Raw genomic sequence first — 13290 nt, 5'->3', positions numbered from 1 at the left:
TAGCTCACCTCAGTGGTCAGTGGCTCCTACCACTAGTTGTCAGTGCCCCCCCCCCCCTCCAGATTGGCTTGGTGGGTAAGTATTTAATCACCTCCCCTCTTTCCAGTGCCGAACCGCTCCCCCTCCTGAGTGGCATCCAGCCTCCTACTGCCACTAAGTACCGGGTTTCGGCTTGATTACATCATCAAGCTGGGTCCCTACACTAGATGCAGTGTGATGCTGGAGGGTCAATCTGACTGAAGGACTGTGCTGCACATCGAGGGAACCAGGAGAGGTGAGGCTTCCTCTTCTGCAGCTGCTGTCGTATTGTGATCACTACGATCAGTGGCGATCATAGTGATCATGGGATCAGAAGCTAATCACCATGGCAATTTTAGTAAACCGTAATGAAGATTTCTATTTGCTTCTGGTGTGTTTTTTTACAATACGCTTCCATGCACTTCGTATTTCCAAAACAGGAGGTGAGTGCAAGCAAGCGTCACTTCCTGTTTGGCTGTCAGCCAGAAGGGGATTACCGCATAGTAACGCGTTAATCCCCGGAGGCCTGTTTTTAGTGGTGCTGTACCACTGCCGCCAATCTGTAGTCTGAAACCGGCCTGAAAAAATGCAGCAGGTTGTACAAATTTTAACTGCAAATGCAATGTGAACAGAGACATTGAATATGTTGGTGCTTTATAAATCAATTATAATTTGAACGAAAAGTCACATGCAATGTGATCCGCCCATTGGAGGTGCATCCGTTTCCATTTTCAGATGTAGAAAAATGCGCATGAACTTGGCCAATTGGGAGCCCTGCCTTATTCACTAGGACTGCAAATAGCAATATTTCAAGTACGATGTATTGGGTTAATGAGTATGTTTGGGAGAGAACTGAAACAACCAAAGAAAACCCACACGAATGAAAAAATGACTCAGTACAAAAAGTGACCTTCATGCCAGGACCCTGAAGCTGCAAGACAAGAATGCTGATCACTTTGCCGTTCATTCAGTAATCTGCGGGCGAATGCTACTGGGAGAAACCTAGATGAGCTGCTAGATTTCTTCCAGCACAGGTGCAAATATGCCCAACAGGTGGTATAAAATAGCAGTTTAACTTTCATAAAGGTCTCAGTGATATGAAATACAGACCTACATAGTTATTTGTAGGCAGAAATGTTGTAGATCACTATAAAGATTCCTGACATTGTGAGATTAAAGCACTCTTTACTGTAGAAAAACAGAAACTTAAAAAAGAGAGAAAAAGACAGGCAAAGAGGGTGATCAGAAATCACTTCTGTGTGACTGTTAACTGTTTCAGGCAAAAAAAAAAAAAAAAAATATTTGTCCCTCTTCTGTATATAGTGCTGATGTCACCTCACTAAGGCCTTGTTTACACTAAATGCATTGCCATGCGCATTCCAGCATCGTGTATAATGTGCAACATGCAGGAACATCAGAAGTGCATAGACTGCGCTGCACAGCAGTGTGATGCACTTTCGCACTGCTGCATGCATTTTCCGGCAATGCGCAGCGCTGACCCATTCACTGTAGTGCATAGGATCAGCAGCACAAATGGGGTGCAATCACTGGCGTTGCCTTCCGAGCGCACGGCCATCTGCGCTGAGAAGTGCAAACTACAATACAATACAAATACAACTGCAGTTCTCGTATATGCAGATAATAACAAAAACAGCTGAAATGATCTCTGGGGAAAAATGTAACAGAGGAAACACGCTGTTCTAAGAATGTCTGTTTTTTCAAGTTACAGATAATGTCCCATTTATTTGAAGTTAAAGCCAATGTATTTACTGTGATACGTGGCGACAATTATATATTGCTGTTACAGGCAGCTGAACCTGGAGATCAGTTTTAGAAATATAGCAACAGCATCACAGAGTCCTTGTAATGAGGTCAGTGATTCTGTGTTTAATATATCCCTTATTGTTATATTTTGTTTTCCTCGTGTAATTATGTTCCAGGCTCTCAATAATACAGTATATATTAAGCAGAGTGTCCATAAATATGCATGATGCTGCATTCCCTGTACATGCATACATACCTCCCAACTTTTTGAGATTCACCCCTGCCACACCCCTGGCACACCCCTGGCACACCCCTAGCCATGCCCCTGGCACACCCCTAGTCGTGCAAATATTTCATAAGAAAAGTATGCTGTTTTATAATTCAAACCACACTGGTCCTTTCTATGCTGGTTCATTATCCTTCATATTAACATTTTAAAATATGAAATATATCGATTTAAAGGATGGGAATAAAGTTTAGAGTCTAATAAATACAGTTTTTCAGTAAGAAATTACATATATTTACATAGATCTGTACATCAGTCTTGAAAGAGGGACAAATGAGGAAGAAAGAGGGACAGAGGGATTGCGTTCCCAAAGATGGACTGTCCCTCCAAAAGTGGAACAGTTGGGAGCTATGCATGCATGCATGTACATGACTATCTGCGTGTGGAAGTGAATCATATCAGATTACTGACAGAGGAGCAAGGCAATCCCTGCCAGGATTCTGCTGCCTTACTAAACTCAGGCCCGTTCTGTGTGGTTCATGAACTGCAGGAGGTTCACATACACGTCTGGTCTATCTTATCAGCGATGAAGCAAGTCATGTTTCACATTTCCTGTTCCTAACTACATGTTCTTCTTAGAAACACAGTAAACGTTAGTAGCATGTGGTTTAGGCAGTAAACTAATACTAATGCAACAACTACATTTTATGTTATAGCACAAAGCTTAAATGGATCATAGGCATAATAATAACAACCGATACTTATATCCTAAATTTGAGGCTAGCTGGGGACCTAATACAGGACTCTGATACCTCCAGAACTGCATAGTAGTAGTGGATTCAGAGGAGTGCAGATTTAATTGCATTGTTTGTTTTCATTATTTGTTTTGTTCGTGGAACAATGTTTTCACTGGTGGTTTTGGTGTTTATAACCCTAACCACTTCACTTCCTGATGCTCTGGCATTCAATTTCCCCGGGATTTCTGTGCAAAAAGTGATACTATTAAATTTTATAACTTTTTTTTCCTGTAACTTGCCAAAATGTGTCAAGCAAGGGTCTAGTATACAGTGCAGGAGAGTATTGATGTGTATATGCACCTTTATACTGTTCACAGCATGTTTTGTGTGGATGGATATATCTGTCAATACCACTAGGGAGGTTAAAGTGTACCAGAGTCGGTTTAAACTACAGATTTGATACTTACTTCCTCTAGCCCCATAAGCACGTCTGAGTCCCTCGCCATTCTCCCGCGGTCTGCCGTTCAGTCACAATCAGCCACGGTAACTGGCTCTGTTGCGTCAGTCGTGGTCTTTGGCGCATGCAGTTAGATCCCAGACGTGCGCAGAAGACCACGACTGAGACAGTTACCGGGGCTGATTGTGGCTGAATGGCAGACAGCGGGAGGACAGCAAGGTAACCTCCCCCACCTACTCCTAACACTAATCTCCCCCACATACTCCTAACACTAATCACCCCCCCACCTACTCCTAACACTATCCTACCCCACCTACTCATAACACTAACCTTCCCCCAGCTACTCCTAACACTATCTTCCTCTCACCTACACCTAACACTATCCTCCCCTCACCTTCTCCTAACAACTAAAACTAATCCCCCTCAACTACTCCTTACACTCTCCTTCCCCACCTACTCCTAACACTAACCTCTCCCTATCTATGCCTAACACTAACCCCTGGACCAAATGTAGCCTAACCCCCAGTGGCTATAATAGCCAAACTCCAACGCTCAAATTACAGCTTGGTGCTGGCCATAATCAGGGTCCAACCATAGCCGCTACCCTCGGCAACCTTAGCTCTCAAATTACCAGGTAGGGGATGGTATCATTGCAGTCTATTCAATGCCCCTCTTATCAGGCGCCCACCAGCACCCAAATTACCTGCTACGTACCTGTATACCTATTTGTTTCCAATAATTCTGCAAACCAGCCTATTCAGATTATGCAAAGCTTTTCTCCTGTCTGTGCACAAACATACAAGTGTAAGGAGCTCTAATGCTTATTTCATAATTAAAACTGCAAGCTATAATTGACTTTCAGCACTTTGGTTATTGCAGTGATAATATTTCCACTTATTATTTAACTCCGTAATGGATGGCCGAATCCATAAATGTGGCCAGTATTAGGTTCTTTCATTTTATTTAACATAACATTTACAATAATGGTATTTTAACAACAGTTTTAATCCACAGGGGGATGCAGAATGCAAAGCGCACATTAAAGTTGTTGATAATACATTAGTATGTGAATTAATAATGTCATGGAAATCTAAAAAAAGGTTTGTTAATGTTTCTTTAATGGCAGGAGACATAAGCTCTATTGTATCAGCATTGTTTGACATGTCGGCAAATTTAACCGTTAAAAGATAAGTGTTCTTCTAAAGTACATTATCTTAATTCAGTCCGTTCAGCCCCACATTACTGTCCTAATATCTCCGCAACCTGTTGTCACTTGTGTAGTTGTCTACTACCGCAGCTACCAGTGCCCAAATCAACATTTTGGTGTTTGTATACTCACCACGCCACTGCTTACTCTAGCTGCTGCTTGCTTCTGCACTGTGGATTGTAGATGGGGCATTGATGGAAATAAATGGGGTAGCAGACTGCCATCTACAGTGCCGTGGCATCTAGTGGTTGGAGTAAGAAACAGCAAGGTAAGTAAATACTGTGGTGGCTTCTGCAAGTGGGCCTCAATTCACGGAGCATTATCAAACGTTTATCAAACACTTTATCAAACGTTTGATAATTTACCTCATGGGTAAAATCTTATTTTAAATTCACTAAGGTGTTATATATTTATCGAATGTTTTACCGATAAAAGTTCAACAAATATATAACACCTTAGTGAGATTTTACCCATGAGGTAAATTATCAAACGTTAGATAAAGTGTTTGATAAACGTTTGATAATGCTCCGTGAATTGAGGCCTATAGCTTTATACAGACACTAGACTTTTTGCATCTAAAACCTTCATTGTTAATGTCTTGAGTGAAAATCTAATGTGAGTACAGGTGACCCCCAATGTTGCTGACATTTGGGGTACTGGTTCCCTAATGACTTGTTATTCTTCCCACATTGGGGTGCCTCTGGCTTAACCTCCTTCCTCATATCTCCCCAAAACAGATAGCTAAGCAGTATGTCTATGCAGCAGTCATTCCTAAACTATCACCCAAAAGGATCACGAATGATGCTTCTGGTCGACAATAATTTAAAGTGTGCATGCAGAGAAAGACTGCAGATGTAAACAGGGTTGTAATGCATTGAGAAGGGGAATGCTAATAGAGCAGTGATACCTTTGATTCTCAATCTCCTGCTGAATGGGATAAGGACGGTGGAACATTAATCATTATTACCCGATTGGTTCAGATTGGGGAGTGATTCATCATTTGCCATGTGAAGTTCTTACCAACTCTGGATGGGCTAGTTGGGTATGCAAAATTACAGTTAGGTCCATAAATATTTGGACAGAGACAACTTTTTTCTACTTTTGGTTGTGCATATTACCACTATTTTGCAATTCATAATATTGTAGCAATATCTCGGATGGATTTTTTTCTGTTTTTGCAGTGTAGGGTTGGCTTCTTTCCTCTGCATGGAGTGCTTATTTGACCGCATGTTCACACCAAAATCTCCCACATGCAAGCACCACATCTCAAATCAACTCCAGGCCCTTTATCTGCTTAATTGATAATGACACGATGACGGACTTGCCCACACCTTCCCATGAAATAGCCTTTGAGTCAATTATCCAATTACTTTTGAGCCCCTGAAATGAAGGGATTGTGTAAAAAGAAATGCTTTAGTTGCCTTACATTTTTATGCAATTATTTTGTCACCCAAATGAATTAAATCTGAAAGTCTGCACTTCAACTGCATCTGAGTTGTTTCATTTAAAATTCACTGAGGTAATGTGCAGAATTAACTTTAGAAAAAGGTTGTCTCTGTCCAAATATTTATGGACCTAACTGTACATGATGCATCTTGCATCTATGCAGTGCAACCCCCCACCCCCTTCCATCTAACAATCATAGCCAATGCCCACTTTAGATATATGGGTACTGCAGTGATGTGTACCATGTTCAGGCATAAGAGTAAGACAATGCTGCCCATCTGACCATCCTGTCCACCCCCCTCCCCCCTTCCCCCTCTACGCAATAGCTGATAGCCTATGCAAGTTGGGACTGGAGCCCTCACAGGGTTGTGTGAGTGCACAGCAGTTTCCACATAGGGACTACCATAAATGGTCTCAAGGGCAACTTGTTTTGTCTGTAGCAGAAAAGCGTACTTCCCCGTTGGTCCATCGTTGTTGAGCCCCTAGGGTGATGCAGAACCACAAACACAACCATGACTAGAAGCTGCATGCAGCATCTCAGAAAATGTCATCGTCCACTGCGTTTGCACAATCTATGGCAATAGACATTAAACGCATGGGTATGAATGCTTCCATTCATCTCATTGTGGGACGTGGTGGATCCTGGCGGTAAACGACACGGACAGACACAGGCAGTTGTTCTTCTGGAACAGCCCTTAATTATATGCTGTGTTTAACGGACAAAGGGACATGAAACCTTACATTATAATTTTACTTATCCTTGGCTTTACAGTTAAAGAGAACCTGAGACAGACGGGAAGAAAAGTTTTATACATACCTGGGACTTCCTCCAGCCTCCTCCTGGCAATTTACTCCCTCATCGCCCTCCTCCGACTCCTGGATCTTCAGAAATTGTCCACAGAAAGTCCTCCAGTTCACAGCGCACTGTGCATGCTTTGCTCGGGCTGGCGGGACTGTGGAGCGTGCGTGGCCGGACTGCGCCTGCGCCGACTGGATGACTTTTCGGGCCAATTTAAGAAGATCCAGGAGTTGGAGGAGCGCAACGGTGGAGCAATCAGCCTGGAGGGGCTTGGGGAAGCCCCAGGTATGTATACATTTTATCTCCCTCCCCATCTCAGTTACACTTTAAAGCAGAAATCAGAAGATACTTTTTATCTCCAGGAACTATAAAATAAAATTGCACTGGATAAAATAAGGCTACTTCCAATCATTTTTCCCACCATCATTATAAAACCGCAGTCTTAACACTTTGGTGTAGTCTGAAAACACAATGGTATTATATGCTGAAATCCCATTATAATAATGCTTGTAAGGTAGCCATTAGAGAGCAACACTGACGAGTGTCCAGTGCACAGCTTCCTGGCCGCTTCAGTGATTCCGCCATCTCTGGTGTTTGCTGCTGTGCGATTGGCCTGAGGGTCAGCTATTATTGAGTTCAGTCACCTGGGAAGGCTGAGTATAAGCAGGATCAGTGAGGTGCGACCATCAGGTAGCTGCACTAACATACCCCACCTACCTCCTCCAACAAGATATCTTCAAAGGCCTTCATTTTCTAATTATTTCCTCCTCTCCTGAGAGGGATTTCTGGCGATGTAATAGAAAACACAGGTCAGTTAAAGCAAGCAGCCACAAGAGATCACGGCATAATGAATGAGTAATTAAACTGGCCAGCCTCACAATCTGTACTGGAAAAAAATACGGATTATAGTTTTTCCTTTTTCATTATTAAAGTACAAGCTTATATACATGCATGTTCAACCTGTTACAATATTGTTTTGCTTTTATTTTATGATTATAAATGAGCAACAAACCAGAGAAACTGAACTTATGATGACCGTAACTTACAGTAAAAACTGTGTGTCACTTTGATCAGTAGTTACAAAAAAGGGAAGATGATTGCTTCTTATTGTAAAAGTCAGCCTTGGCCACTCCTCCAACTCCATGCTTTATTATTAAAGGACACCTGAACTGAAAAGGATATGGAGGCTGCTATATTTTTTCCTCTTAAACAATTTAGATGGACTGGCTTGGTTTACATTAGTTTAAATGGTCACAAGAAGCCAATCACAAAATGACTGTTGGTTGCCCTGAAATGTTTGTTGTGATTACAGATGTCAGTTGTTCCTGGGCTGCAGGGGTGTAACAACACTCACCTGGCCCCCCAGCGAACAAGATTATCCTGGTCCCCTCTGCAGATATACCCAACCCACCAATCACTGATCCTGCACCGATATATAGCTGTGCTACGTGAATATACATGCTCTGTGTTGCATACTCAGCTCCTGATCATGTGACACCGTGAGCCCTTCATGCAGGACAGAGTTAGTGGCTTCTGAGAGTTGGACACGCAATGCAGCAGGATCAGGTAAATATATGCATATAGCACAGCGATTAATACTCTACAAGGTGGGTAGGAGGAGAAGCAGGCCCCCTTTGCCATCTTGCGGGCTATTCTTGCAGCCCCTACTGAGCTGATTTGTAAATGAGGCAAGTGACACAAGCACAAATACTTCCCACACATGTGTTTGTGGCCTACAGTTTTATCCCTCTCACAAGTAACACTATACTAAGATAATTGATTATGACTGGAGCCCAATGCTGTCACGTTATCCTGGGACTAGACATGGTAACACTTGGCCAATGGGAGCAGCTTAGTGAGGCAGGAAGGGGCGGGTTCAATCTATGACTCAGGCCCATTTATTTGTTTATTGTATCTATAAAGCGCCAACATATTACGCAGCGCTGATTGCTCCTTACCTATTGATTTCAGAGCAGAATCATGAGATTAAAAACAAAACATGGAGCAATCATATCCTGTGTAATATTTCACGGGATTTGGACACAGGTTCAAGTTATACAATTATAAATCCTAAAGAATGAGTCATTTTAATGGGTAGGATGAAGGCGCCCAATGTGTGTTCTATTTTAGTGTTTTAAAATACAGGGTGGGCCATTTATATGGATACACCTTAATAAAATGGAAATGGTTGGTGATATTAACGTCCTGTTTGTGGCACATTAGTATATGTGAGGGGTAAAACTTTTCAAGATGGGTGGTGACCATGGTGGCCATTTTGAAGTCGGCCATTTTGAATCCAACTTTTGTTTTTTTCAATAGGAAGAGGGTCATGTGACACATCAAACTTATTGGGAATTTAACAATAAAAGCAATGGTGTGCTTGGTTTTAATGTTACTTTATACTTTCATGAGTTATTTACAAGTTTCTGACCATTTATAAAATGTGTTCAATGTGCTGCCCATTGTGTTGGATTGTCAATGCAACCCTCTTCTCTCACTCTTCACACACTGAGAGCAACACCGAAGGAGAAATGCTAGCACAGGCTTCCAGTATACGTAGTTTCAGGTGCTGCATATCTCGTATCTTCACAGCATAGACAATTACCTTCAGATGACCCCAAAGATAAAAGTCTAAGGGGGTCAGATCGGGAGACCTTGGGGATCATTCAACTGGCCCACGATGACCAATACACTTTCCAGGAAACTGTTCATCTAAGAATGCTCGGACCTGACACCCATAACGTGGTGGTGCACTATCTTGCTGGAAAAACTCAGGGAACGTGCCAGCTTCAGTGTGTAAAGATGTAAACACATCATCATGTAGCAATTTCGCATATCCAGTGGCCTTGAGGTTTCCATTGATGAAGAATGGCCCCACTACCTTTGTACCCCATGTACCACACCATACTATCAATTGTTTTGTTCCAACAGTCTTGGAGGGATCTATCCAATGTGGGTTAGTGTCAAACCAATAGCGGTGGTTTTGTTTGTTAACTTCACCATTCACATAAAAGTTTGCCTCATCACTGACACTGAACAAAATCTTCTGCGTAAACTGAGGGTCCTGTTCCAATTTTTGGTTTTCCCATTCTGCAAATTCAGTGAGCCGATCTGGGTCATCCTCATTGAGATGCTGCAGTAGCTGGAGTTTGTAAGGGTGCTATTTGTGAGTAGCTAATATCTACCAAAGGGATGTTCGACTAATGCCACTCTCCAGTGATATGCGGCGAGTGCTACGCTGTGGGCTCTTGCTGAATGAAGATAGGACACCCACTGATGTTTCTTCATTAGTAACCGATTTCATGCGTCCACATTTTGGCAAATCCAACATTGAACCAGTTTTATGAAACTTAGCAAGCAGTTTGCTAACTGTAGCATGAGAGATGGGTGGTCTCGTAGGGTGTCTTGCATTGAAATCTGCTGCAATGACCCGGTTACTGCATTCACCAGACATCAACACAATTTCTATTCGCTCCTCACGTGTTAACCTCGGCGACATATCAATGGCTGTAAAAAAAAGAAACTTGTACATAGCTCATAAAAGAAAAAAGTTACGTTAAAACCAAGCACACCATTGTTTTTCTTGTGGAAATACCAATAAGTTTGATGTGTCACATGACCCTCTTCATATTGAAAAAACTAAAGTTGGATTCAAAATGGCCAACTTCAAAATGGCCGCCATGGTCACCACCCATCTTGAAAAGTTTTCCCCCTCACATGTATTAATGTGCCACAAACAGGAAGTTAATATCACCAACCATTTCCATTTTATTAAGGTGTATCCATATAAATGGCCCACCCTGTATAAATAAAAAATAATTTAAAAAAGTCTTTATTTTCTGTAGAGGTAAGCGGTTACCTCTCTTTTTTATTATTTTTTTATTTTTATTTATATTATAAAACACAAAAATAGAGCACACATTGGGTGCCTCCATTCCTACCTATTACTATTCAGACCCCCTTTGGAGGTAATAGCTGCAGTTTTTCTGGAAAGTCTATCGTACTACAGGAGAGTCCAGTATTCAGCAGGACCTGGAGTACCGAGCAGGGACGGTTAGTTCCCTGCAGGTCTATATGGTGGTTGCAAGAACTGCAACCCACCTTTGTGACTATATACTGTATCTATATACTTTTATCCTCCCTATACCTGACAGTACTTTGGGCTCCCTATCTCTCCCTACTTCTCACCTAGGTATTCTTGACCCCTACAAGAATCGCTAAAGAAAAAAACCCTATAGAGTCATTTTAATAGTAAAAGAATTATACTACCATTTAAAAAAAATACTCTTTGCCTAGCTGTACCGAGCCTTTGCCTCTAAAATATCCTTATTTCTTCATCCGCGACCGCAAGTAAGTAGTTTAGAAGTTTTTCATTTGCTGCATGCTCTTTGCTTTTTTGACAGACATTACTGAAGGTAATACTAAACATAGACATCAAAGCTGTCCGACTATAGTAGCTAGACTGAGGGAAACATGAATAGATAGATTTTAATGGAAATAATGTCCTCTCCTAACATTTCTGCATGCTTGTAATGGCTGTGACAGCACCAGAGGCAAATCATTACATGCAGCTAGCAGAACAGGACGGAAGAGTTGTGTGTGAACTGGGAGAGCTGAGCAGCTACCCAAAGCTGGGTTTGTTTGTGGGGAGGGGAGTCGAACACTGAAGAGAGAGGAAGAAAGAGACGCAAGGGACATTATAGGGACAAGTTCAGGAGGAACGTTCTGTTAAATGGGCCCACAGAAGATTTTACAGCCCTTTGGGCAGTATACTTGCGGTAGTATGTAATGTTTTAGCATAGGTTCTTTGGGCTTCGACACTCGTATTGGTTGTTTCCTTTAATTGTATTTCAGCTTTTTAAAGTGGATCTAAACTCAGAACTGCCTCTATGCGCTAAAAGATTAGGCACAGCATGATAACCTTTGGGGGAAAAATGCAATCTATGGAAATCATAAAAAATGAAGTTTTAACTGAGTTAAGTTTCAGGGAGCACAAAAAAGTTTAAACCTCAGTCTTTTCTAGTACAGGAAGAGCTATGGCACCCTTACTCACAGCTTCTGATAAGACACTCTGATGTAAACAAACACACACAGCTTAATGCAATGGATTTCGCCAGCATTTATATGTGGAATGAAAACTTTTCACTGTGTGCTATGCAAGGGTTTGGGTCCACTTTAAACTAACTTACCCCAATTTTATGCCCAAACTCTATCCTTCCTCATCAAAGCCTAACCTAATTTGTCTTTTTATATGACTTATCCTATTGTTATCATTGGCTAACCCTCACCTTCCTTATTGATGCAAGCTTCGTACACACATTTATTTATTTGTTTAGTGTATTTATAAAGTGCCAATATATTACTTGACTAAAGTGGAGGTGAGACGAGCGATAACGACCACCTCAGACGATAATTGGGCAGGTGTATAGGAGCTTGCTACCCACAAGCAAACCACCTGGCAGATCAATCCACCCGCTGTAACGGCTGATCCCATTGTGCACATGGCTCCTCTGCCCACCACAAGACGCCATGTGTGGCTCCGTCATCCCTCCTCTACTCTGTATAGCAACACAGTGCGTTGTCAGCTCCACAGCTGACTCGCTTCTGTGCAGCCCAGTGATGTCACCCACAGTCTGACCAGTCAATTTCACCTTCCTTTAAGAGACCTGAGGAAGAAGGAAGCTACTATTTTTTGTATAACACTTTCTTGGCGTTTGCACTGATCATTTACCTCTAATTCTTTCTGAATCCCTGACCCAGAATGAGTATGGTGATCTGGTCCCGTCCTGACTACTCTGGCTGCATGCTTGTTTCAGTTTTGTGACTGAGAGTCTGCTGAAGATGAGTGTAATGATTACTCTGAGGAGGAAAACAAGCAGTTCAGCTTTATAGCCATTATTTGGCGAGAAAGAGAAGGAAAGAGTAATCTGACCTAAAGCTATGTTGCTAAACAGTTATATTTTGGCCAAAAAATATGCAGCAGAATAATGTGACCTCATACAATGTCCTACAAATGGCAGATCACCATCACAAAGGACCTTGTGTGTAAATCCTAGAGGAAAGGGAATGTGGAGGTGTTCCCCATGGCAACCTATTAAAGGGGAGAGTTTCTCTCAGATACTTTGTGTTGTAAGCTCCTCCATCATACATGATTAGTGTGGCACCAGAGCAGGGCTGCAGCTTTCATTAGGGTAAACAGGGCCTAAGCTTCTTAAGATTGTGGTGGTGATGACAACGCTGCAGTCACTCAGTACAATACTAAAATAGCACCAAATTCCTTTTTTGCCAAAGGTCCCCAATATAAGAACAAGTGATTGGCCCAAGGTAGTTTCTTGGAGATTAGTAGCAGTGGTGCTCAGCAAGATTTCGGATATCCGAGCTACCCAGGTAATCCAAACTTTTTCCACTATCCGAACTTTGAATAGCAATTTGGATATTTTTTTAAAATCCGAAAAGACTATCCGAACAAACTCGGTTTTCCAATTTGAAATCCGAAATCCGGGCGGATAGTTAGTTCAGATATCCGAGCAGAAGCCAAAAGCACCTTCAATGGCAAAATCCCTATTCAAAAGCATCCAGGCCTAGAGAGAGATAGAGAGAGAGAGAGAGAGAGAGAGAGACCTCCAAAAGGGATTT

General features: G+C 42.0%; 1 protein-coding gene across 1 annotated transcript in view; it reads left to right on the top strand.

Moving 5' to 3' along the window:
- FAM20C (FAM20C golgi associated secretory pathway kinase) overlaps positions 1-13290 on the top strand; it is a 297806-nt gene that overhangs the window by 66169 nt on the left and 218347 nt on the right. The window contains 3 exon segments of the mRNA XM_068244609.1: positions 3184-3233; positions 3787-3836; positions 11452-11456. Of these exon segments, the coding sequence (XP_068100710.1) occupies positions 3184-3233; positions 3787-3836; positions 11452-11456 (105 nt within the window).

Source organism: Hyperolius riggenbachi, chromosome 7, assembly GCF_040937935.1.
Source record: "Hyperolius riggenbachi isolate aHypRig1 chromosome 7, aHypRig1.pri, whole genome shotgun sequence".
Taxonomy (NCBI): domain Eukaryota; kingdom Metazoa; phylum Chordata; class Amphibia; order Anura; family Hyperoliidae; genus Hyperolius; species Hyperolius riggenbachi.
Note: the sequence above shows the minus strand (reverse complement) of the source record. Positions and strands in the feature narration are given on the sequence as shown.